The 24,322-nt window shown below is 37.2% G+C and overlaps 5 protein-coding genes across 5 annotated transcripts; 3 read left to right on the plus strand and 2 right to left on the minus strand.

The window, feature by feature from the left end:
- Positions 1-1,546: 1,546 nt before the first annotated feature.
- Positions 1,547-2,379, plus strand: LOC128857355 (transmembrane protein 242). The gene is made up of 3 exons (XM_054093075.1): positions 1,547-1,760; positions 1,828-2,066; positions 2,122-2,379. Exons 1-3 carry the CDS (start codon positions 1,691-1,693, stop codon positions 2,251-2,253), a joined length of 441 nt encoding a protein of 146 aa, XP_053949050.1. The 5' UTR covers positions 1,547-1,690; the 3' UTR covers positions 2,254-2,379.
- Positions 2,291-3,141, minus strand: LOC128857354 (uncharacterized). Its single transcript, XM_054093074.1, has 3 exons — positions 2,811-3,141; positions 2,718-2,751; positions 2,291-2,642 (listed from the first exon to the last, which is right to left on the minus strand). Exons 1-3 carry the CDS (start codon positions 2,941-2,943, stop codon positions 2,309-2,311), a joined length of 501 nt encoding a protein of 166 aa, XP_053949049.1. The 5' UTR covers positions 2,944-3,141; the 3' UTR covers positions 2,291-2,308.
- Positions 3,142-14,462: 11,321 nt separating this feature from the next.
- On the plus strand, positions 14,463-15,913 carry LOC128856347 (uncharacterized). The gene is made up of 2 exons (XM_054091645.1): positions 14,463-14,633; positions 14,715-15,913. Exons 1-2 carry the CDS (start codon positions 14,606-14,608, stop codon positions 15,026-15,028), a joined length of 342 nt encoding a protein of 113 aa, XP_053947620.1. The 5' UTR covers positions 14,463-14,605; the 3' UTR covers positions 15,029-15,913.
- Positions 15,914-20,252: 4,339 nt separating this feature from the next.
- On the plus strand, positions 20,253-21,426 carry LOC128857356 (tRNA (cytosine(38)-C(5))-methyltransferase). The gene is made up of 2 exons (XM_054093076.1): positions 20,253-20,399; positions 20,463-21,426. The coding sequence occupies exons 1-2, from the start codon at positions 20,339-20,341 to the stop codon at positions 21,419-21,421; spliced, it is 1,020 nt and encodes a 339-aa protein (XP_053949051.1). The 5' UTR covers positions 20,253-20,338; the 3' UTR covers positions 21,422-21,426.
- A 799-nt stretch (positions 21,427-22,225) lies between these two features.
- Positions 22,226-22,896, minus strand: LOC128857357 (V-type proton ATPase subunit e). Its single transcript, XM_054093077.1, has one exon. The coding sequence runs from the start codon at positions 22,792-22,794 to the stop codon at positions 22,537-22,539; it is 258 nt and encodes an 85-aa protein (XP_053949052.1). The 5' UTR covers positions 22,795-22,896; the 3' UTR covers positions 22,226-22,536.
- Positions 22,897-24,322: the final 1,426 nt, after the last annotated feature.

Consider the following 24,322-nt stretch of genomic DNA (forward strand, 5'->3'; position numbering starts at 1 on the left):
CAATTAATTATTACTATAACAATTCATTGTATTTCGCTTTTCTTGCTGCTTTCGTTTCTGAACATATCCGTGAATTATAACTTTAGGCAACATGCAGTTTAGACTCACAATATAATCAATTTAAGTAATAAAGAGTTTAGAATAAAATTGTTATAAAATCAGATAATAAAGGCATTTACTTTGTGCACATATTAATTAATTTATAATAATAATTAAATTTTCAGAAAAATCTAAATTCAGTGGATTGCTAATTTTCGTAAATTGGGTATTGGGATTTTCGGGTAATTAGACATGCAAAAGGCGTACAACAGATTTTTTTAAGATTAAGGATTAAAATAATTAAAATGTATGCGAAGTTGTGCGAAGTATGAATAATGATTCTTCTATTCGCCACTTCTCTGCTCGCTATTTCTCTGCTCCACTCACTTGGCGAAAAATGTGCATGAGAAAGCAACAACAAAGTTATAGAGAAAGATTCGCCGCTAGCGAGAATGGTTATAGCTCATAAAAGTGGTATGACACTCACTATTTTACATAAGGCATCTTTTTTTCGTCAAGCGTTAGCAAGTGGCGAATCGATGAAGCAACTGGTATAAATTAACATATCTTGGCAACGCTGGAATATAGCTGCCTTAAATTGTTTTTATAGATTTTGACCCACCAATAAATTGGCAACAAATATGAATAAATATACCTGTGCATGTATCGGTTGTTTTTATAACAGTTAGAGAACTTAGAATGATAATACAAAACAGAAATATTGTTGAAATTATTTGTTTATTATAATCTTTTAGATAATTTCATCGCATTTACTTTTTGAATACATGGTCCAATAAATCGATAGTTAAGCGCGCAGTATTGTAAGTTTCACCATTTCGTTGGAACTAATTGTCGTCGATGTTTAGCTAATTAATTTTTGGAAACGAAAATTCAGTCAGCATAGCTCGATAGGCTCGCCATTCACTGTAACGGCAGCTCCTTCCTCATTTCGATAGAAATAAGGACCGATGATGACGCCCGTGCTCTATGAACTTCGCGATCAGATTTATTTTTTTCAAAGTAAATTTCCACAACTTGGAAGACTTGTTCCAACGTTAAACGATTCATGATGACTTGCAAACCTTACTGAACCAAATGTCATCACTGTTGCCATTCTCAGCTGTAAAACCATGTTCGGGATATCGATAGTTCTTATCTCGCAGCTAAAAAAGTACTCGATACATATGAAAGTTATGCGGAATTGCTTTATAGAAAAATGCATAGTGTTGTATTTGAGTACAAACTTTAAATTTTTAAATAAATCATCATAGTTATCTAAAAATAAAGTTTAAAATTGTTTAAAGTATCTCTAACATTTTTTTTAAATAGGAAATTATCAAAATTAGTATGTTACAAGAGTCTTTCATAACAGATTTAATAAAAAAAAATATGGCTTTACATTCCAATTCGTTATAGCTTCCACGATGTGTTCTTTTTTATTTTTTTACTTTAATAAAAAGCGGACTGATTTTGCGGGTACTTGGTACTCTTTGCAATGCAATAATTCATCAATGGCAAGACGGATGTTTCATAATAAAAAACGTTCACTGAACATACTGCACGGATAGTGTAAATAAATAAGAATTTTTAGATTTATAGCAAAGCGAATCTACCTCTTGTTTTATACGAGGTTTTAGTTTTTTTTTTAGTAATGCCTGAATCTACAACCCTGCCAACGGAGTCGGCGAGTACCGAAGAAGACTCCAAATATAAGCTGAGAGGTAATAAACAGAAAATGTGCAAAATACTTTGACCTCTTACTCTCCTCTATACGCCATGGTGAAATAGCGGCTGCGTTTCTTGGACTGGTTGGTGGTGTATCTGCAATCTTTGGATTTTCTAAAACTCTTGGAAAAGCAAAGCAATCACAAAATAAGTTAATAGATAAAAGTGGTCGCGAAGCAGCTATATTGCTCGAAGAAGGTTCTGCATTAGCACTGCGTGCTTTAGGATGGGGTACTCTATACGCTGTTCTGGGCACTGGTGCGTTTTGTTACGGTGTTTGGCGATTATCGGGAGCTAAAAATGTTAGTTACAGAAATGCATTCATTCGATTTTAATAGTTTTGCTTTCATATAATAGATGGAGGAATTTCGCACAACAATGGGCAAAGGATTGCCCAGAATTACCAAAGACTCACCTCCAACTAGCCGCACAGAATTTGATTCACTCACAGACTTCATGAAATATGTGGGTTCTGGATGTAGAGAATAACGAAGTCATATCAGTATATAATCAAAAAATATGAACATTGTGTATATAAAATAAATTATTTATTATTATTTGCCAAATTCTCGGAAATTTTGCTTTCCCTTTTAATAAATATGTTATGCTCGCAAACGTCTATAATATTATTTTGAACATCTTGAAATTCAGCATAGTCTTTTTCTAGAAAGATATAAGCCTTTTGCCGAAAGTCAATTGAATCACTTAGAAACCGTTGTAAATCAGGAGCCTTTTCTAAGTAGGCGCGTTTATCTGCTGACAAAACAGAAATATCAATGACAGGATGCGATTTTAGTTTGAAACTCTTCAGTTGTTGAATTGAATCGCGCCAAAGTGTACTCCACTGCTTTATTTCCTCCTTGAGGCGTATCTCATAGCTGAAAATTGTTATTAATTAGTGCTTGCCAAACACAAACTCTTACTCCAAGAGTATTAATACACTATGCTCTTACCTTTTGATTTCAAGACTTCTTTGATGATCCAGCTCTAAATATTAAATCGTATATTATCATGGAATCCACATACATACACACAGATTTACATACCATCGTTTAATGTTATATTGAAAATGCTTTTGGTGGCGTTTGTTGCATGTGAGGCTGGATTGACCATAGACTCCTCCAGCTCCACCGTGGTCTCGCCTTCGGTATCTGTTAAAATTGGAGCCTGCGTAGCCATATTAATATCAACAAATTCAACAAATCGAAAATGAACAATAAAGATAAATCGAATTTTGTTACAATATCCACAAAAGATTTAAATGGTCTTCTTCTAGTTACTGCCAGTTATTCGCAATAAAAATATGTATCGATTACTTTTAGTATCGATTACATTGCGTTGAAAGTGTTTTTTTTTTATATTTTTTACAATTCAAGCAATTCACAAGTATTAATTCCAATATTCGGAACAAACAACTTATTTATTAGAGTCTAATTTCCCATAACTTATTTTTTTGTTAGTCTTAAACTTGACTGTTACTTCTTCCTTGGGCAGGTTGCTTCACTTTGAGAACTTCCAGTCTTGCTATAGGTATATTGTAATTACTTTAGACTGAATATTAATTTATATATATAAATTAAAAAAGAGGTTGTCTGTAAAGTCGGTTTACTGACGATAGTTTAACGTGACAACGTCATAAGAAAATATTGATGGAATGGTTGCAATTTTCAAAACAAAATTTTAATTTTATTTGTTTGATAGATATTTTGTATGGATATAGAGAAGGAGGTAAATGGAATTGCAATGGAATAGGTCAAGTTACATTTACACAAACGTGAAAAATGACGAAACATTTATCAAATTCATGAAAGATATCTTCAATTTCGATTGTGCATCAGACGTTAATAAGTCAACAACACTAAGAGGCACCATCATCGATTTGCCTTTTTCAAGACACTTTACACTCGAAACACTCCCTTTCATTTCCTACTTTTTCTATCATCGTCCTATTCTCAACAGAGAAATGGTTCAATACCATGCACACAGGAAGAAGGCATATGTAAATACAAGTATGTGAATTTATATACAAATGCGCATATACATACATATATATGCTCACTCCAGTAGGACAGAGCCAGATGTCGAACGTTGCCGAACGCGGGGGCCGATTGTGCTCTTTGTCGTTCGTTCCGCGCTCTCGCTTGTAGTTCAAGCACATTAGCTTACATTTGCTTGTGTACGGAATAGATTCGTATATTTGATATGTCCATATGACTTGTATGCATCTTTGTTCGTTTTGAAAATTGCGCGAAATTGTATATGTATATGCATGTTTATATACATATATTAGTATACAACATATCTTATAAGGTATATGGTAAATATTAATTATCATACATTTTTTCCTTCATATATAATAAAAAAATTAATAATAATAACATTAAAACAACAGCTATTATTAACAAACCTGGTTTTATTTTAAATTCTTCAAGTGAATCAAATTAATAATAATCAATAAGAAGGCATATGCAAATACAAATACGTGAATTTATATATGTACATATGCGCATATACATACATATATACGCTCACTTAAGTAGGAGAGAGCAAGATGTCGAACGTTGCCGTTCGTTTGCTTTGTTTGCTTTGTCGTTCGTTCCGCGCTTTCGCTTGCAGTTCATTCAATGCAATGAGCAAGGTAACGACAAATGAGCAAGGTAACGGCAATGAGCAAGGTAACGACATATGAGCAAGGTAACACTAATGAGCAAGGTAACGACACATTTTTTCGTGCGTGCAGCCTGTTAAATCGAATTATAAGACGTTATCACGTCAAAAATGATTTCTTGCATTTTTGCATATACGAAATAAATCTAGACATGGTTATATAAAACAGTAAATAAATAAATATTTGTACATTTGTGGGAACAAACTGAACAATCCAATGTGGCAACACCAGTATTCGTAAAGGAGTTCTCACGAATTCCTTTTCTTTTCTTCTTCGCAGTTTTGTTGCAAGAACTTTTTGAATAATCATTTTTCGTAACTGAAATCATTAGCTTTCAGATCCTTGAATCGAGTAACACGCAAAGCAGTTTTTATCACTAAATTTATAGTTTCTTAAAGTTTGAATCGTTTATTTGAATAAAGCAGTTAATAGTAATATATATATATATGTGTGGCACTTTCATGTCCCCACATAATTGGTGACCCCGACGTGATAATTTTAGCGCAACAAGATGTCCAACACTGAGGACACGAGTGAACAGGATGGTGCATCCAACGGAGATTCCGAGGCAGATTTCCAATCCCCCAGAACACATGTAGACCGGTACGAACGCATAGAGCTACCCCCATTCTGGAGCCAGCAGGCACAACTATGGTTCGCTGCAGTAGAGGCGCAATTCCAGCTTCGCAGAATCACATCCGACGCAACCAAATATTATACCGTCATCGCTCGCTTGGATCAAGATGCTCTAATCGTCGTGGAAAATTTAATAACCAACCCGCCTACAAACGATAAGTATAGCACGCTGAAAAACGCACTATTGAACCATTTTGCACTCTCACAGAGTCGACGATTCAAAATGCTGTTATCTGGCGTAGAGTTGGGCGACCGACGCCCATCCGAATTACTCGCGGAAATAAATCGTCTGGGAGGAGATAAACTCGACCCGGCATTCGTTCGAGTTATTTGGTTAGAGCGACTTCCGCCACAAGTCCAAATGGCACTAGTGGGAAGGGACCAAGAAGATAACGTCCAACTCTCCCAGCTCGCTAATCAAGTAATGGAGGTGCAACGCAACGCAAATTACCAAAATCTCATGCCAGTCTCACGAAATGTCAGTACGAATGCGCTACAACAACAAGTCGACAAACTAGCTGAGCAACTGGAGAAGTTAATCCTTGAGCGCAGTAACAATAACAGCAGTGGAGCCAGCAATCCATTGCCAAACGCTTCCTATTCCACACCACTTGTGTGTTTCTACCACCGCAGGTTCGGGGCACGCGCTAACAAATGCACGAAACCCTGCGCATTCGTCGAAGGCAAGGGAAACGCAAGCAGCCGCCAGTAGTATCGACGAGCACCGGCGGCGATACAACACCTCGTCGACTTTTCGTTTACGATCGCAACACAGGCATGAAACTCCTCGTCGATACCGGCGCGGATATTTCTGTCACCCCACCTCCACAAGGAGTCAAACTATCACCAAGAGCGCTTCGACTACAGGCAGCAAACGGCACCAAAATCGACACGTATGGCGATAAGCCCCTCACTCTTAACATAGGACTACGTCCACCGATTCACTGGGTATTCTGTATGGCCAACGTACCGTACCCCATAATCGGCGCAGACCTCCTACACGAATACGGGCTTATAGTGGATCTGAAACAAGGCTGTTTAATTGACCGCAACTCAGGTAACCGTAGCGTCGGCTCATATGCAACAGCATCAATCACCGACATTACCACACTCACGCAAACTAACAGATTCAGCAACATTCTGAAGGAGTTCCCGGAATTGTTGGGCAATCCGTCAAACCGTACGGCAACCAAACACTCCGTCAAGCACTTCATACCCACCACCGGCCCACCATGCCTCCAACGAGTCCGCCAACTATGTCCGGAACGCTTCAAAATCGCAAAAGAAGAATTCCAACTCATCGTAGATTTGGGTTACGCGAGGCCATCGAACAGTCCTTGGGCCAGCCCCTTCCACATGGCAAAGAAAAAGAACGGAGATTGGAGACCATGTGGAGACTGCCGCAGATTAAACGAGCAAACTACCCCGGACCGGTACCCAATTTCTCTGCTCCAGGACTACTCTTCGATCCTGGCAGGGAAAAACATATTTACTAAAATCGATCTCAGACGCGCATTTCATCACATACCGGTAGCAGAAGAGGACATCCCCAAAACTGCCGTAATCACCCCATTCGGTCTGTTTGAGTTTACCTCAATGCCGTTCGGGCTCCGTAACGCCGCCCAATCGTTCCAGCGTTTCATCAACGAAGCCCTGTCAGGACTCGAATTCGTTTACGCCTACATCGATGACCTACTGATAGCATCAAACAGCACCCAACAACATGAGCAGCATCTTCGTCTAGTTTTCCAACAACTCAGCAAATACGGACTCTGCATAAACGCCGATAAATGCGTTTTCGGAGCTTCCACCGTTGATTTCCTAGGCTACCGCATAACGCCCAACGGCTCCGCGCCACTTCCAGACCGTGTCCAAGCATTACGAGACTTTCCGAAGCCTAAAACTATTTTAGAATTAAGGAGATTTTTAGGGGCCGTTAACTTCTATAGAAGACACATCAGTAGAGCCGCCTCCATTCAAGTACCACTCAACGACCTTCTTAAAGACTCTAAGAAAAACGATCGGCGACCAGTTCCATGGACAACAGAGTCCGAAAAGGCTTTCGAAGAGGTGAAAGAGAAGCTCGCTCAAGCTACCCTCTTAGCACATCCGATTTCTGGCGCCAAGCTTCGAGTCACGTGCGACGCATCTAGCACAGCGTTAGGAGCGGTTTTGGAGCAACAACATAACGGCACGTGGCAGCCGCTTGGGTTCTTTTCGAAGAAACTTTCGCCAGCACAGAAGAACTATAGCACGTATGATAGGGAACTGACGGCGATTTTCGAAGCAATCAAGAACTTCTGGCATTGGGTCGAGGCCCGTGAGTTCACTGTCAGAACCGATTACAAACCGTTGATTTACGCATTTCGTCAGCAGTCCGATAAAGCTTCTCCACGCCTAATAAGACAACTGGGATTCATTAGTCAATTCACCACAAGAATAGAGCACATCTCTGGCTCGGACAACGACATAGCGGACACTTTTTCGCGTATTGACACAATGCATACACCGGTTATGATCGACCACGATGAGTTATCACGCACCCAAGCAGCAGACGATGAGCTTAAACAATTACTTGAGCAGAACGAAACATCACTTAAGTTCCAGAAACTAACCTTTGGTTTGGACGGGCAGGTAATCTACTGCGATGTCTCCACCAATAACATTCGTCCATTTGTGCCGTTAGGGTTGCGTCGCAAAGTCTACGAGGCACTGCACAACTTGGCACATGCCAACGGCAGATCCACCGTTAAAATCGTCGCACAACGATATGTTTGGCCGTCAATGAACACAGACATCACCGAGTGGGCCAGAAACTGCATCCCATGCCAACGTTCCAAGACAGCGCGACACGCGCACACAAGATTTGCAGCATTTCCAGAGCCCGACGAAAGGTTCGACCACGTCCACCTGGATCTGGTCGGTCCATTGCCCGAATCGCAGGGGTTCAAGTATTGCCTAACAGCCATCGATCGCTTCACCAAGTGGAACGAAGCAATTGCTATAAAAGATATTACTGCCAGCACCGTTGCCAGCGTATTCTACACACATTGGATATCACGCTTCGGATGTCCCAAGTTGCTAACCACGGACCAGGGTTCACAATTCGAAAGCGCACTCTTCACAGCACTCTCACGATTGGTCGGGGGTAAACGAATCCGTACTACAGCATACCACCCAGCTTCAAATGGCCTAGTTGAAAGATGGCACCGCACATTGAAGGCAGCAATAATGTGCCATCAGACCCCGCAATGGACCCAGGCGCTACCCACCGTTCTCCTGGGACTTAGGACATGCTACAAGGAAGATCTAAAAGCCTCTCCAGCAGAATATCTCTATGGCTCAACACTAAAGGTGCCCGGCGAGTTCTTCACAAACACCGATCCGCCAGTGGACCCTCATAGTTTTCTAGACGAATTCCGTTCATATATGCGAAAAATAAGGCCCGCAAAATAGTCAAACGCATAGACAATAGGCTCTTTATAATAGACGTAAATGGGCGAGAAGTCACCGTCAACATAGACCGTATTAAACCCGCTCATTTAGCCAGTGATGATATTTTTGGAAGCGCTGCCCACTTTAGACGCGCATTGGTCAACTCGGGGGTACCCCTTCATCCTACAACATCAACGTGTCTACCACTGCAGCAGAGATCAGCACACGCGCCAAATAGCCAACCTTAAATTAGACTTTAAGAAGTCCCACATAAAGCCTCATTAAGGGGGGAGTATTGTGGGAACAAACTGAACAATCCAATGTGGCAACACCAGTATTCGTAAAGGAGTTCTCACGAATTCCTTTTGTTTTCTTCTTCGCAGTTTTGTAGCAAGAACTTTTTGAATAATCATTTTTCGTAACTGAAATCATTAGCTTTCAGATCCTTGAATCGAGTAACACGCAAAACAGTTTTTATCACTAAATTTATAGTTTGTAAAGTTTGAATCGTTTATTTGAATAAAGCAGTTAATAGTAATATATATATATATGTGTGGCACTTTCATGTCCCCACACATTTCAAACAAATTGAGCATTGGCATGCCACATTTTCCCAAGGCGATTTGACACGATTTTGTCTGGCGCCAAGCTCCTTCCCAATACAAACAAACGAGCAAAACAAACAAATAGAGGAGAAATTACATGTTTCTCAAAATACTTGGTTGGTAATATTGTGATTTGTGGGATTTAAATTAAAGAAACTAATGAAAACGAAATGTGTTTGGTCAAGGATAATATAATTCAAGGTTGCGCCTTCCGAATTCGCTGTCTCGTTAAGCTCCACGTATAAACAAATAAAAGGAAGGAGAGTTACTTACTTGTGGCGAGGAAGAGTACTCGAAGGCAATAGAAACTACCACACACAAGAAATTATACACACACACTTTCACTTCCATACTTGACAATAAAAAATACATTTTCATGCTTAATTTGATGTACTATTATACTTTTATAAAGATGAAAATTAAAAACAAATATATTTTGACGTGATAACGTCTTATAATTCGATTTAACAGGCTGCACGTACGAAAAAATGTGTCGTTACCTTCCTCATTAGTGTTACCTTGCTCTTTAGTGTTACCTTGCTCATTAGTGTTACCTTGCTCTTTAGTGTTACCTTGCTCATTAGTGTTACCTTGCTCATTTGTCGTTACCTTGCTCATTGCATTGCATGAACTGCAAGCGAAAGCGCATATGTACATATATAAATTCACGTATTTGTATTTGCATATGCCTTCTTATTGATTATTATTAATTTGATTCACTTGAAGAATTTAAAATAAAACCAAGTTTGTTAATAATACCTGTTGTTTTAATGTTATAATTATTAATTTTTTTATTATATATGAAGGAAAAAAGGTATATTAATATTTACCATATACCTTATAAGATATGTTGTCTATACTAATATTATAAAGAGGAAAACTTTGTTTGTTTGTAATGAATAGGCTCAAAACTACTGGACCGATTTTAAAAATTCTTTCACCATTCGAAAGCTACATCATCCACGAGTAACATGGATTATATTTTATTTTGGAAATAGGGCTCGAGATATAGGTCAAAACGTGGACCCGGGTAACCTTCGGATGTGTATGTACAATATGGGTATCAAATGGAAGCTGTTGGTGAATGCTTTAGTCCAGAGTATTTTTCATGCCGCTCCGTGACTAGGGTCTCGAGATAGAGACCAAAACGTGGACCCTAGAATGTGTTTGTACAATATGGATATCAAATTGAAGCTGTTGGTGAATGCTTTAGTACAGAGTATTTTTCATGCCGCTCCGTGACTGGGGTCTCGAGATATAGAACAAAACGTGGACCCGGGTAACCTTTGGTTGTGTATGTACAATATGGGTATCAAATGAAAGCTGTTGATAAGTGCTTTAATACGGGGTAATTTTCATACCTATTGATGACTAGGGTCTGGAAATATATGCCAAAACGTGGACCCGCCGTGTCTTTGCACCGAATTAAACCAAACTTGCACACATTGTTAAGGAGGTATTGAAGATGGTTTCCGTATAGTTTGGATACCTATTGGTAGATAGGGTCTCGAGATATAGGTCAAAACGTGGACCCGGGTAACCTTCGGATGTGTATGTACAATATGGGTATCAAATGGAAGCTGTTGGTGAATGCTTTAGTTCAGAGTATTTCCATCCGCTCCGTGACTAGGGTCTCGAGATAGAGACCAAAACGTGGACCCTAGAATGTGTTTGTACAATATGAATATCAAATGAAAGCTGTTGATAAGTGCTTTAATACGGGGTAATTTTCATACCTATTGATGACTAGGGTCTCGAAATATATGCCAAAACGTGAACCCGCCGTGTCTTTGAACCGAATTAAACCAAACTTACACACATTGTTAAGTAGGTATTGAAGATGATTTCCGTATAGTTTGAATACCTATTGGTAGATAGGGTCTCGAGATATAGGTCAAAACGTGGACCCGGACTCTTTTTTTTTATATAATAAGTAAAGCCGTCTTTGAAGAAGCTAAAACCCCAAAATTGAGAAAATTCAGAGACAAAAAAAACACCTCCTAAAGTTTTCTTAAGGTTTATGGCAATTTGAACCCTCTCCGCGTTCTTCCACCTCGTGAAAAGATTTTATTTTGCAAAAGTGCTTACGTGCTCCTTTTTCGTATTTGTTCTAGTTTATCTATATTTATAATACGCGAAAACATTTTATGTGAATGTCATCAGACCTGCATTATTTGTTCGATTTTCAAATATTTGGTGTCGAGTTCAAATTTTATTTTTGGAAGCTAGAACTCGACTTAGCGGTACAAAGTGATTTGAAATTTGATAAAATGAAAAACCGAAACCATGAGAGGTTTCTCTTCACTACGTAACAGTTAGACGGATTTAGATGAAATTTGGCAAGCGGATCGTTTATAACTCTGACTAACGTTTGGAATAAATTTTACATCAGTTAATTGCAATGCATATGTATAACAATACGGGTGTCAAATAAAAGAGATTTAAGAAAATTTTCGTTTAAGTACTTTTTTGGAGATTGGCGCTGGGCTGGAATCCGCAAGGGAGCAGAAGTCACGGTCGCCCAAAGAATACTTGGTGAAGATCGATGGTTAGCGAACTAGCAAATTCCGACATTACACGGGACGGAACAAAAACAATAGCCCAGAACCGTTCCCAAAAGGGAGTGAATAAGAAAAAAAATTGAAGAAGGTTGTATCACCTATTTTGAAAGTCAAATTTGAATAAATCATACACAAGTTATGTAAAATATTTCAATATTGGTGTTACAATATTCCGCAATATAGCTTCCGACACCACAGGTTACGTTTTTTCCAAATGAATCGTTCCATTAAAGCTCCTTTCGGTTCGGTCACTAGACTGCTAAATTAAACACTTAAACTAACTGACAACCCATAACTTGCTAGCTTTAAATAAATTCAATGCCTAGTCACTTGATACTGCTTTGAACATTTAAACGTTCAACTTAAGACGGAATATTTGGCGCATGCACCTCTGCTTCCATACATCCGCTTAATGTTGTCGTAATTTCTAGATATGGCAACTTCTATCTCGGCATTCATATTGTCGTTTTAAGTTCTCATTCTTCGGTATTGTCATAGGGCATGTTTGTATAAAGTAAGGTATATGTTTTAGTGGCAGTTATGCTACTGTGTTTTTATGTATCTTCAAATATTTTGTTCCTTTTTATTTAACTTTATATGCCTTTCCACTTTAGATACAACTCTTAATCCCATTTGGCATGGCAAAAAAATAATAATCATGCCCAAATTAATAATCACTTACCGATTGGAGTTTGGAACATTTCCAAATATGACATTGCATCCAGAAATTTCCATATCCTTATTGGTGTCCTTGCACTACTACCGGGAAAGAGTTGGCATATTCTTTCGCAGTGTTTACAGGAGTTGCGCAGACTTTGCCAATATTTTCTGCACTCTGAATTTATTAATATATTCAGGTTCACACGTTTTTATAGAGCGTACACTTTCTCCAACAAAAGTTCTTCTAAATCCATTTTTAAGCCCGAAATATATCTTTAAAATTGTTAGTAATCTATTAATATACTCAAATTAACAATATTAATAAATTATGGACGCAAAAGGTGCACTAGGGAGATAAATAAATTTTAATAAAACAAACAGTTATTCCTTACTGCGAACACATTTTTCTTGTTGCTGCAACATAACAAGGCTGGAATTTAGAACAATGCCGATCTTGGAATTTCTGGCAAACTATGTTTTTTTTAATGAAACTTGGTGGAGATGTTAGTGAGGTGTTAAGGAACACTCTTTATAACTTTAAATTAATCGGGAAATAATAATTTTTTAATTATTTACATTCAAAATGCCCTTGGGAACATCAGTATAATTTGCCACATTACACTCTATATTTTTTAACATTTCACTATAAATCACCAAATATACACTCACACGCGTGTTTGTACCGATTTTTATGCTAATATTCTAATTATATCTATTAAAATTAAATGCAAATTCATTTGCCTATGCAATCACATTCCAATTTTAAGCGCGAACAAGAAGAAGATTGGAATTACAACAGTATGGTGTTGCCGGATGCCTGCAAATGAAAACAAAAATTAAGTACTTGAGTTTAGTGTTAATGATGGGAATGGGGGTTATTGTGCCTGCTTACTACATACACGCATATGACGTTTTAATTTTGGGTTCAATGGTTTTAACACGGAAAGGAGTTTTACGCAAAAATACTGTGCATTGCGTAACCGGAGTTGGACTGATGAGGGTTATTTTTTTGAAGCGCGTCGAAGGCCGCCCACGCGAAAAGGAGTTCTACGAAAAAATACTGTGGATTGCGTAGCCGGAGTTGGACTGATGAGGGTTTATTTTTTTGAAGCGCGGCCGAAGGCCGCCTACGCGGAAAGGAGTTCTACGCAAAAATACTGTGGATTGCGTAGCCGGAGTTGGACTGATGAGGGTTATTTTTTGATGCGCTGCCGAAGGCCGCCCACACGAAAAGGAGTTCTACGCAAAAATACTGTGGATTGCGTAGCCGGAGTTGGACTGATGAGGGTTATTTTTTTGAAGCGCGGCCGAAGGCCGCCCACGCGAAAAGGAGTTCTACGCAAAAATACTGTGGATTGCGTAGCCGGAGTTGGACTGATGAGGGTTATTTTTTTGAAGCGCGGCCGAAGGCCGCCCACGCGAAAAGGAGTTCTACGCAAAAATACTGTGATTGCGTAGCCGGAGTAGGACTGATGAGGGTTATTTTTATGAAGCGCGGCCGAAGGCCGCCTACGCGATAAAGAGTTCCACGCAAAAATACTGTGTTAATTAATTTAATTTAATTTTAATTACTTTATTATTTTTTGTGATACGCTTAATATCATTGTTTTTAAGTTTAAATGAGTTGTATATTTTTATTTTCAAATTCATTTCTCAACTTTAAATTACAGCAAAAAATACTGCAGTTTTACAATGAACCTTCCACTGAACATCCCTTCGTGCGAACTTCGTTTTCATTTGAAGTGTATGGCAACACCAACTTTTCGCTAAATTATAGAACTTTAACATTAAATTACTTAAAAACTATAAGCCTCCGGCAGGTTCTGTTTTCAGTTTTAAGATGGGGATACACCCCTCTATCACCCCCTTTTTACCGTTTTTTCCAAAGCGATCGGCATTATACTAAATTCTAGCCCATAACAATATTACTCTTCTTTCAAATTAAAATATATTGTTTCAAGCAAATAGTCGAGCACTATTAGATTTAAGTTTATAAATACATATATAGCTATTTAATCTTTTTTTGATTAAATAACGTGAGATTCATAAAAGGTTTTGTAAAATTTCATTTCGTACTTCAGTGGCAGCACTTCTCTATTAACTGCTATTTATATAAAAACTTTGGCTATAGATGAACTCCAACGATGACATCTGTCAATGTTAATATACACACCACACATTCTTACGAACGTAATTATTTTGACGCACCAGTACTATCTATAGTTAGTTTGATATAAAGCAATATTAAATCTTATGTACGCTTCAATTTTTTAATCATGGGACCTCGTACATCAGTAGAAAAGCGTGAGTTAGTTTTGGAGCATTATAAAAAGGGAATGCCACAACGTAAAATTGCTAAAATAGTAAATTTGTGTTCGTCAACAGTACAGCACATTATTGAACGCTTCGTGCATGAAAAGCGTGTGGTAAATAAGAGCCGGCAGGCTCCAAATAAAATATTTACCGAAAAAGAGTGTGAGTGGCTAGTGCGCCAGGTGAAGAAAAATCCAACCAGAAGCGCTCCAAAGTTAGCTGAAATGGCCGAGAAATATCTCAGTAAGAGTTGCCATCCTGAAACTGTTCGAAGAGTTCTGAAGAAAGCAACTTTAAATGGCAAAATAGCCCGTAATAAACCTTTAATAAACGCAGAAAAATTTAAAGGAAAAGAAAAAGAAAAAAAGATAAAAATAAAAATATGATTAAAATATAAATTACCACATATTATTGAAACTCCAGTGCTATCACTAGATGTGAACGTCATCGAAAATTTGAGACCGGTTTTGAACAAATAAAAGACAGCATGACATCCATAACAAATCTGATCTTAAAAGAGCTATACTAGGTAAAGAGGAAATAAATTAGTCCAGAAAGCACCGAAAAATTGGTTAACTCCATGCCAAATAGGCTAATAAAAGATAACCAATAAAGTTCTAAAAGTGGCGCTAGATCCAAGTTGGAACTCAAGGAATTGTAAAATAAAGCACTAAATAACTTAAAATGTTAACATTTACAAATAAATACTTGTTCTTTCTAGAGCTGTATTCCCTGTGGCGTAAACTGCCTGTATTTATTAATTTTTGTATTACAATGAAATTAATGGACCTTCTTTTGTATTTTATGGTGAGAAGTAAAAAAAGGAACATAAGATGTCTGCGTACTCTGTTTTTCTATTTTCTTAATATATTTTGAAAACAATAGAAAATAACCAAACACAAGAAACTATACACACGCACACACACTTTTTAGCTACGGCTTTATCCGCATAAAGGCTTTATATTAATTTGTGGTTTCACAATTTAACATGGGGTTCGTCGTTATCATTAGTTTGTTTATTTTGAATCTCACAAATCACAATATTACCAAGCAATTTATTGATTTTATACAAACATGTAATTTCTCCTCCTATTGTTTATTTTGTTCGCTTGTTTGTATTGGAGTGGAGCCTGACGTCAGATTTGTCAAAATCGATAAAAATAATGTAACTGTTTTGGGAAGACGGCAAATTTTTGCACATAACAGATTTACAAAAAACAAACACCCGGTCTTCAACGAAATTATTTAAGTATATTAATTATATATTATTATATGTGTTAGTGTGCAATTTTAAAGTTAGTACAAAGATATATATCTATATTATATATAACTAGATATATTTTCCTGTAAGAACAAAGACGGCGATCTGGTGACTGACGTACAGAGCAATCTTAAATTATGGAGGGAACACTTCTCGAACCTGTTAAACGGTGACAGCTGCGCATGTCATAGAGAATGTGAAGATCCCGATACCCCAATCGTTGACGACGGAATTGTCGTTCCGTTACCCGACCATGACGAGGTGAGAATAGCAATATCACGGCTAAAAAACAACAAAGCCGCGGGCGCCGACGGACTGCCGGCTGAGCTATTCAAACATGGCGGCGAGGAGCTGGTAAGGTGCATGCATCAGCTCCTATGCAAAATATGGTCGGATGAAAGCATGCCTGCCGATTGGAATTTAAGTGTGCTCTGCCCAATCCATAAGAAGGGCGATCCTGCAATTTGTGCCAATTACCGCGGGATTAGTCTTCTAAATATCGCCTATAAGGTTCTAGCGAGCGTATTGTGTGAAAGGCTGAAGCCCACCGTCAACCAACTGATTGGACCTTATCAGTGTGGCTTCAGACCTGGAAAGTCCACCATTGACCAAATATTCTCAATACGCCAAATCCTGGAAAAGACCCATGAAAGGAGAATCGACACACACCATCTTTTCGTCGACTTCAAAGCTGCATTCGACAGTACGGAAAGGAGTTACCTGTATGCCGCGATGTCTGAATTTGGTATCCCCGCAAAACTAATACGGCTATGTAAGATGACGTTGCTCAACACCAGCAGCGCCGTCAGAATTGGGAAGGACCTCTCCGAGCCGTTTGATACCAAACGAGGTTTCAGACAGGGTGACTCGCTGTCGTGTGACTTCTTTAACCTGATGTTGGAGAGCATCGTACGAGCCGCAGAACTTAATCGCTCAGGCACAATTTTTTATAAGAGCGTACAATTGCTGGCGTATGCCGATGATATTGACATCATCGGCCTTAACAACCGCGCTGTGAGTTCTGCCTTCTCCAAACTGGATAAAGAGGCAAAGCGAATGGGTTTGGTGGTGAACGAGGACAAAACGAAGTACCTCCTGTCTTCAAACAAACAGTCGGCGCACTCGCGTATCGGCACCCACGTCACTGTTGACAGTTATAATTTTGAGGTTGTAAAAGACTTCGTCTATTTAGGAACCAGCATTAACACCGATAACAATGTCAGCCTTGAAATCCAACGTAGAATCTCTCTTGCCAACAAGTGCTACTTTGGACTAAGTAGGCAATTGAGCAGTAAAGCCCTCTCTCGACGAACAAAACTAACACTCTACAAGACTCTCATCATGCCCGTCCTAACGTATGGCGCAGAAGCTTGGACGATGACAACATCCGATGAAGCGACGGTTGGAGTGTTCGAGAGAAAGATTCTGCGTAAGATTTTTGGACCTTTGCACGTTGGCAACGGCGAATATCGTAGACGATGGAACGATGAGCTGTATGAGCTTTACGACGACATAGACATAGCGCAGCGAATAAAGATCCAGCGGCTTCGTTGGCTGGGTCATGTCGTCCGAATGGATACAAACGCTCCGGCTTTGAAAGTATTCGATGCGGTACCAGCTGGTGGTAGCAGAGGAAGAGGAAGGCCTCCTCTGCGTTGGAAAGATCAGGTGGAGAAGGACTTGGCTTCACTTGGTGTGTCCAATTGGCGCCGGTTAGCACGAGAGAGAAACGACTGGCGCGCTTTGTTAATCTCGGCCAAAATCGCGTAAGCGGTTATCGCGCCAATTAAGAAGAAGAAGATATATTTTATAGGTCAGAAAAAATTAGTTTTTGGTAAAATATCACAAATTTAAGGGATCTCAACTCAATTTCAATTCAATTATGGCTTTTTCCTGGCCTTGGAACTTGAAAACTCATTGTCCTAAACACACATCCTCGAGTTTACTTATTCTTCACATTTGACAATTTCTTGCTGGAAAAACATTATTGCAATATAATTTACTAGCTTTAAACATCAACCTGATACTAACAATAATATTTGCCTTCTTAGTTTTTATTTTTCCCTTTTATTCGAGCATAAATTCTTGGAAAAATTGAATATCGCGAAATTAACACAAAAACGAATTGTTTTCGTCAATTTGGTGGTTGATGTCTTATTTCTGGCATCTCGCAATTTCGTATATCAGCTGTTTGCCTACGTAGGGAGTGACAGTGCTGCCAAGTTCTCAATCCAGTCTCTGGGCGCGCTCACATTAAAATGTAGGGGGTTTCGTATATAATTATGCTAATCATGATGCAAAGAATAATGAGATGGCGCCCATCGTGGTCCCGTTACTTTGCGCTCAGCGAATTTGACAACCAGTTACGTGATTTTAGCTCCAGTATAGCCAGATTACCATTTTCGTAACTTGATTTAGCATTTTTTTTTTTATTTTTATTATTTTTTGTCTCGGAGTTTTAGTTCATTCCACATGACATTTTTCTAGCCTATTCTAATTAAAAGTAATGTTTATAATTTTGTAAAATATACATTTTTTAATAATTATTTAAATAATTCACTCAGTTTTATTTAGCTTTACTTTTTTTTAACATCTGGTGGCATTGTCCGTGATTGCCGGTGTTGTTGGTGTTCTTCTGCTTTCGGCAGTCAAATCTCTCTCTCGCTACTGCAGTATTGCCTAGCTTTGGATATAAAAATGCACTAAAATGCCCATTTAAAGAAAATAAAACACGAAATTTTTATTGTGTTACTTAAAGAACTTTGTATGCGTGACAAATTGTCTGTAGAATGTGCGTTTTTTTTAAATAAATGTGTTATGCTTATGTACAATTTAATTTATGAGTTTTTTTTGTTAAGCGAGACTCTTTTATTAAGGGAACGACTTTTTTGCTATATTCGAAGTTATGTAACTAGATAAGGTACTCTTTTTGTAAAAATGTCAGTATGGTTTCTTTAGTATTTTCTGGTATTTTCTTGTTTATTTTTACTATGAATACACCTCTTGAAGCTCTATGTCTCACTAAGGATTGATGACCGGAAGAAACGATTAGACCTCTATGGTTTTAATTCGCATTCAATAAATTCAAAGGCTTTTTAAAATGTGTAAAAAGGTGTTCAATCTTAAGAAGAGTTGAGAGTGGGGCATTTAATATTTTTGCATAGCCTTAAATGGAGCCAAAAATTAAATTTGCACTTTCAAATTATCAAATTTTATAGGAGTAAAAAAATTTTCATTAGCACTAAAATCTTCTCAGAGTGGCCTTTTTTAAACTTCTTGTGTATAATAATACAGTTTTTTTTTAACCTAAAGTTTCTCTAGCCTTAAATTAAAAACAAAAAGAAACAAACACCAAACTTAAAAATTGTCGCATTTTCGGTATAAAAAAGCACTAAATTTATTGCGAAGAGCAAATGGTTGGCAATACTGCACAACTCAGCAAACGTGACGTCACGTACGCTCTGATAGGCGCAATCTTCTTTCTATCATTCTTGTACAATTCTTGTCACGTTTGCTCTCAACTCTTCTTAAGATTGAACACCTTTTTACACATTTTAAAAAGCCTTTGAATTTATTGAATGCGAATTAAAACCATAGAGGTCTAATCGTTTCTTCCGGTCATCAATCCTTAGTGAGACATAGAGCTTCAAGAGGTGTATTCATAGTAAAAATAAACAAGAAAATACCAGAAAATACTAAAGAAACCATACTGACATTTTTACAAAAAGAGTACCTTATCTAGTTACATAACTTCGAATATAGCAAAAAAGTCGTTCCCTTAATAAAAGAGTCTCGCTTAACAAAAAAAACTCATAAATTAAATTGTACATAAGCATAACACATTTATTTAAAAAAAACGCACATTCTACAGACAATTTGTCACGCATACAAAGTTCTTTAAGTAACACAATAAAAATTTCGTGTTTTATTTTCTTTAAATGGGCATTTTAGTGCATTTTTATATCCAAAGCTAGGCAATACTGCAGTAGCGAGAGAGAGATTTGACTGCCGAAAGCAGAAGAACACCAACAACACCGGCAATCACGGACAATGCCACCAGATGTTAAAAAAAAGTAAAGCTAAATAAAACTGAGTGAATTATTTAAATAATTATTAAAAAATGTATATTTTACAAAATTATAAACATTACTTTTAATTAGAATAGGCTAGAAAAATGTCATGTGGAATGAACTAAAACTCCGAGACAAAAAATAATAAAAATAAAAAAAAAAATGCTAAATCAAGTTACGAAAATGGTAATCTGGCTATACTGGAGCTAAAATCACGTAACTGGTTGTCAAATTCGCTGAGCGCAAAGTAACGGGACCACGATGGGCGCCATCTCATTATTCTTTGCATCATGATTCTTGTATGCTAATGCGGTTTTCTTTTATCTTCTCCGAATGTAAGATTTTAGTTGTAAATAAAATAAGGTATGGATTTCCACGTATTGGAACTTTTTAGCGGCATTGGTGGCATGCATTATGCATTCAGATGTAAGTTCAATACTATCATTATTAAATAATCACAGATAAATCAAATTTACTTTGTTTTATCAGCCGCTGCAGTTCCAGGCAAAGTGATCGCTGCGATGGATATCAATACAAACGCCAATGCAGTATACGCCCACAATTTCCCAACAACTTCAGTGTGTAACAACAACATACAAAGTCTAACACCTGAAAAAATAGAAAAATTGAATGTAAATATGATACTCATGTCCCCACCCTGCCAACCACACACGAGAGTCGGTAATCGCTTGGATGTAGATGATAGTCGTTCGGACGGTCTGCAGCACATCTGTAACTTGCTACCACTATGTCAAGGCGTTCAATATATACTTATGGAAAATGTAAAAGGATTTGAAATCTCAAAAGCACATGATCAATTCCTTGATGCGCTGCGTCTAGCAGGCTACCAATGGCGAGAGTTCATACTCTGCCCAACACAGTTTGGCATACCAAATTCTAGACGTCGCTATTATTGCTTAGCGCGTAAAAAGGAGTTTTGCTTTGATGGCGGACACATCTTAGATGATATACCAATAGAGTTTAGAATGGGGGTGATCGATGGAGTGACGATTAGTAACTTACTACTGCCGGATGACTTAATCGGCCCAGAATGTTATTTACCAGATAAAATATTGAGTAAGCGAGTATGGTTAATGGACATCGTAACTGCGGAAGCAAGAAAGACAATGTGCTTCACAAAGGCCTACACCTACTATAGTGAAGGAACGGGCTCCATTTATTGTCCTTTGAATAAAAAGGAAATGGATATCGTTTTCGCAAAGGTCAAAGAATTAGAACTAAGTGAAGAGTCAGAGGCTTTGCGTTTAGAACTACTTAAAAGTTTAAAATTGCGATATTTTACCCCACGTGAGATAGCAAGATTGATGAGTTTTCCAAATACTTTTGAGTTCCCAACAGAAACTACAAATCGTCAAAAATATCGATTCTTAGGAAATAGTATAAATGTACATGTTGTGAGTGTGTTAATAAAAATATTGTGCTCCTGAAGATATTTTATTGGCCTTTTGATATAACTCCCATATATAAGAACATATCGCACCCTAAATACAAAAGGGTCACAACTCAAAATGAGCAGAAGCTCAAATATGAACGAGACGTTATCAATAAAACGGTCCGCGGATGACATATGGCAAAAATACATTTTTTGTTTTTTGGTAGGACTGTTATAAGCTTACATGGCAAATTTCAGCGTGATATGTCACATAGTTTGTTTTCTGTGCTACTGTAAAGAAGTCAAGCTCGAGTGCGGAAAATTTTGAGGTGTGCCCCTTTTGTATTTAGGGTGCGATATGTTTGCACGTACATATGTACTGTGATAGCCAAATCATAAGCAACTATTGCCGTTATAGAACAACAAAATATTTTGTTTAATTAAATTTTGCTGAATGTTTATTGAAAGTAAAATTAATTTAGTTTGGTATTTGGTTTGATTTCGAAGCATTAAATAAAAGTGCGCATACCAACTAAAATAATTTTCAATCAACATTTTGAAATCCGAACTGAAAAAAAAATTGAATTGTTCTATAATAGGGCAATAGTTGTATATGATTTGGTCACTATTGCATATATTATCCATTAATTTTCTAAATAGTTTTAAAACTATTTAACAGAAGGGGATTGAGCCATTTTCTTCTCTATATCATTTAGAAATTCGGAAGTTTTACACGGCCTTTACAAGGACTGCCACTCAGCGGCATTTGTTGTACATTTTACAAAATATCTAATCTTTGCTCCCAGTAACAATTTAATGCGGAATATTTGTACTATTACAAAAATAAAAACATACAATGTTTGGGTTTTAGTTTATATTATAATCAAATAAATTCCTTCAATATGACATACTGGTACGATAGCGAAAAAAAATTGCGTAAATCGTATTCCGATATCGTGACATTAACCGCGTTGTACATAAATACTTGTATAGTAAGAGGAATGCACAATACACTACCTTAAAATAAAACAATTTCACTACATTTTTTAAATGAATTAAACATTTTTGCATAAATAGTTTGCACACTTCGTCTCACTCCAATCAAAGATTTTCCCCAGCACGACGACAGTTTCGGGATTCTTCAAGACTCATTCATATTTTATTTCCTCTCTATCCATCCCTCAGTTCATTGCCCCACTCCTTCGCAATCATATAAATTGCATGTTGGCTTAATTTTGGCCCAAGTAGAGGATTCATTTGTGCCATATAACAGCATAACCAGAAAAGCCAGCAAGTTGCTGCAGTTAACATCATAATGCAACGGAAGAGACTTTGATGTGGTCCTTTTGGAGTCATCATTGGAACACCAATGCCAACACAGGCCCAAAACGCGGTGAAGAACAACACAGGAAAGAATGCAGCACCCATTAGTTTTGTAAATTTATTTCTCCACTAATTGATTTTCACAAAGAAAGATCTATTCCACACTGACGATTAAAAATCAATACGCACAAAAAACATTGTTTGACGTTGTCAAACGACCAATGCTGCCAATTTGAAAGCAAGCACAAACAACAGATGGATTCATAGGCATTTTAAATTTTTAAATAAATGAATAAAATTAAAAATTAATTTTTTTATTACATAATTTTTGGCGTGATAACGTCTTATAATTCGATTTAACAGGCTGCACGCACGAAAAAATGTGTCGTTACCTTGCTTATTAGTGTTACCTTGCTCATGCACTGCAAGCGAAAGCGCGGAACGAACGACAAAACGCAAACGAAAGGCAACGTTCGACATCTTGCTCTCTCCTATTTAAGTGAGCATATATATGTATGTATATGCGCAAATGTACATATATAAATTCACGTATTTGATTTGCATATGCCTTCTTATTGATTATTATTAATTTGATTTACTTGAAGAATTTAAAAGTTTGTTAATAATACCTGTTGTTTTAATGTTATTATTATTAATTTTTTTATTATATATGAAGGAAAAAATGTATGGTAATATTCACCACATACCTTATAAGATATGTTGTATACTAATATATGTATATAAACATGCATATACATATACAATTTCGCGCAATTTTCAAAAAGAATAAATCTATATGTAAAGATGCATACAAATCATATGGACATACCAAATATACGAATCTATTCCGTACGCAAGCAAATGAAAGCTAATGTGCTTGAACTGCAAGCGAGAGCGCGGAACGAACGACAAAGAGCACAATCGGTCCCCGCGTTCGGCAACGTGTGACATCTGGCTCTGTCCTACTTGAGTGAGCATATATATGTATGTATATGTATGTATATGCGCATTTGTATATAAATTCACATACTTGTATTTGCATATGCTTTCTTCCTGTGTGCATGGTAATGAACCAATTCTCTGTTGAGAATAAATGATGATAGGAAAAATAGGAAATGAAAGGGAGTGTTTCAAGTGTAATGTGCCTTGAGAAAGTCAATTCGATGATGATGCCTCTAAGTGTTGTTGACTTATTAACGTCTGATGCACAATCGAAATTGAAGATATCTTTCATGAATTTGATAAATGTTTCGTAATTTTTCACGTTTGTGTAAATGTAACTTGACCTATTCCATTGCAATTCCATTTACCTCCTCCTCTATATCCATACAAAATATCTATCAAACAAATAAAATTAAAATTTTGTTTTGAAAATTGCAACCATTCCATCAATATTTTCTTATGACGTTGTCACGTTAAACTATCGTCAGTAAACCGACTTTACAGACAACCTCTTTTTTTTAATAATTTATCAGTTATCAGTAGTATATTATCTTGCGTATAAGCACTATTTTCTGCCTTATCTAAAAAAGTTTGGTGGTGGAACTCGAAAATAAAAATGCACAATGCTGTAACACGCGGACTTTGTAGTTTTTGTTTATAATCTTGTCCAGGGTTAAGTTAAGTACCGAAA

Source organism: Anastrepha ludens, chromosome 3 (assembly GCF_028408465.1).
Source record: "Anastrepha ludens isolate Willacy chromosome 3, idAnaLude1.1, whole genome shotgun sequence".
Taxonomy (NCBI): domain Eukaryota; kingdom Metazoa; phylum Arthropoda; class Insecta; order Diptera; family Tephritidae; genus Anastrepha; species Anastrepha ludens.